This window comes from Primulina huaijiensis, chromosome 7 (genome assembly GCF_012295235.1).
Source record: "Primulina huaijiensis isolate GDHJ02 chromosome 7, ASM1229523v2, whole genome shotgun sequence".
In the NCBI taxonomy this organism is placed as follows: Eukaryota; Viridiplantae; Streptophyta; class Magnoliopsida; order Lamiales; family Gesneriaceae; genus Primulina; species Primulina huaijiensis.
Window position 1 is genome coordinate 4469947 of NC_133312.1, and position 2270 is coordinate 4472216.

Genomic DNA, 2270 nt, shown 5'->3' on the forward strand with positions numbered 1-2270 from the left:
GAGAAAGTGTTCAACACTTGCCTCTACAAAACCATTTTCATTGTTTTCTTCTTGTTTTCCTCACATATTTGAATACCTCAAACAACAATCTTAAGAAGAATTTTGGATTCTTGATTATTTGCAAGAAGATTTTCAATGGCATCATCATCTACAACACCACATCCAACCATTGCACAAGGAGAGAAACCAGAAAAGTTTTCTCGTGCGGATTTCAAAAGATGGCAACAAAAGATGCTTTTCTATCTCACAACCTTGAGTTTATCAAGGTTCTTGAAGGAGGATCCTCCCACTGTTGCTGAAAACGAGACAGACACCAACATGAGGGCCGCTTTGGATGCATGGCACCAAAGTGGTTTTCTATGCAAGAACTACATCCTCAATGGACTTGACAATGCATTGTACAATGTGTATTGTCAAGTCAAGACCGCCAAGGAACTTTGAGATATGCTTGATAAGAAATACAGGGCGGAGGATGAGGGCTTGAAGAAGTTCATTGTTGGGAGATTTTTGGACTTCAAGATGGTGGACTCAAAATCCGTGATGAGTCAAGTGCAAGAACTACAACTTATCTTGCACGAGATTCATGCGAAAGGAATGAGTCTAAGAGAGTCCTTCCAAGTTGCTACATTGATAGAGAAACTCCCTCCGTTGTGGAAAGATTTCAAGAATTACTTGAAGCACAAAAAAAAGGAGATGGGATTGGAGGATCTCATTGTGAGATTGAGGATAGAAGAGGACAACAAGAGCACCGAGGCCAAGGCAAGTAAAATGGCAGCAAGGGTGAATATTGTTGAAGCGAGTTTCAAGGGAAAAAAGAGAAAGTTTGAGAAACAACCACAACAAGGCCAACAACCACCAAACAAGAAGAAGTTCAAAGGCACTTGTTATAACTGCGGAAAACCGAATCACATGGCTAAGGATTGTAGGAAGCCAAAGAAGGGAAATCCTCAAGCCAACGTAGTTCAAGAAAGGTCGGTATCATTTGATTTTTCTCAGCTTGATTTATCTGCAGTTATTTTAGAAGCAAATTTGGTGGAAAACCCCAACGAGTGGTGGGTTGATACTGGAGCAACTCGACACATATGCTCCAACAAGGGGATGTTCTCCACATACACTCCATCGACCGGGAGAAAACTATACATGGGGAACTCCGCTACATCGGAGGTGGTGGGCACTGGAAATTGGTACTGAAGATGACATCGGGTTTGGAAGTAACCCTTGTTGATGCACTTCATGTACCAGACATAAGAAAGAACCTCGTGTCAGCGTCTCTGTTGGTCAAACATGGGTTTAGACTAGTATTTGAGTCTAACAAGGTTGTATTGACGAAGAATGGTCATTTTATTGGAAAAAGATATCTCGATGAGAACATTTTCAAGTTGAATGTAATGGCTATACGCCAAAATGTTGTAGAAAGTAATAAAGACAAAAGTTCTATTTACTTGCTTGAGTGTTCTCATTTATGGCATGTTCGTTTAGGACACGTAAATTTTAATACCTTGCAACGTTTAATGAAACTAGAGTTATTGCCTAAACACAACGTCGATCGAATACACAAATGCGAAATATGTGTTGAAGCAAAAATGACCAAAGCGCCTTACCACTCGATTGAAAGATGTATAACTCCTCTAGAACTAAGACACACCGATCTTGGTTATTTAAAGTTTGTACAAACTATAGGAGGGAAAAGATACTATGTGTCATTCATTGATGATAATACAAGGTACTGTTACGTATATCTTTTGAGGTCGAAAGATGAAGCTCTTGAAGCATTCAAATGTTATAAGACCGAAGTTGAGAATCAACTAGGCAAACAAATAAAGAGAGTTCGAAGCGATAGAGGGGGCGAATACGGAGCACTGTTTGATGAATTCTGCACATCTTTGGGCATAATTCATGAAACGACTACTCCTTATTCACCACAATCGAATGGCATTGCCGAAAGAAAGAATCGAACTCTGAAAGATATGATGAGTGATATGTTAATAAGTTCAGGACTACCCCAAAACTTGTGGGGGGAAGCAATACTATCGGCTAATCACATCCTGAACAAGATACCCCACAAGAAAAATGACAAGTCACCTTATGAATTGTGGAAAGGTCACAAATCTTCCTACAAGTACCTTAAATTGTGGGGGTGTCTAGCTAAGGTTGAAATACCAAAGCCTAAACAAGAGCGAATTGGACCAAAGACGGTAGACTGCATATTCATCGGATATGCACATAATAGTAGTGCCTATAGGTTTATAGTGCACAAATCCGAAAATGTA

General features: G+C 39.8%; 1 protein-coding gene across 1 annotated transcript; it reads left to right on the forward strand.

Annotated features, from left to right (window-relative positions):
• Positions 1-444: 444 nt before the first annotated feature.
• Positions 445-1191, forward strand: LOC140980820 (uncharacterized). The gene has a single exon (XM_073446875.1). It carries the CDS (start codon positions 445-447, stop codon positions 1189-1191), a length of 747 nt encoding a protein of 248 aa, XP_073302976.1.
• The last annotated feature ends 1079 nt before the right edge of the window (positions 1192-2270 follow it).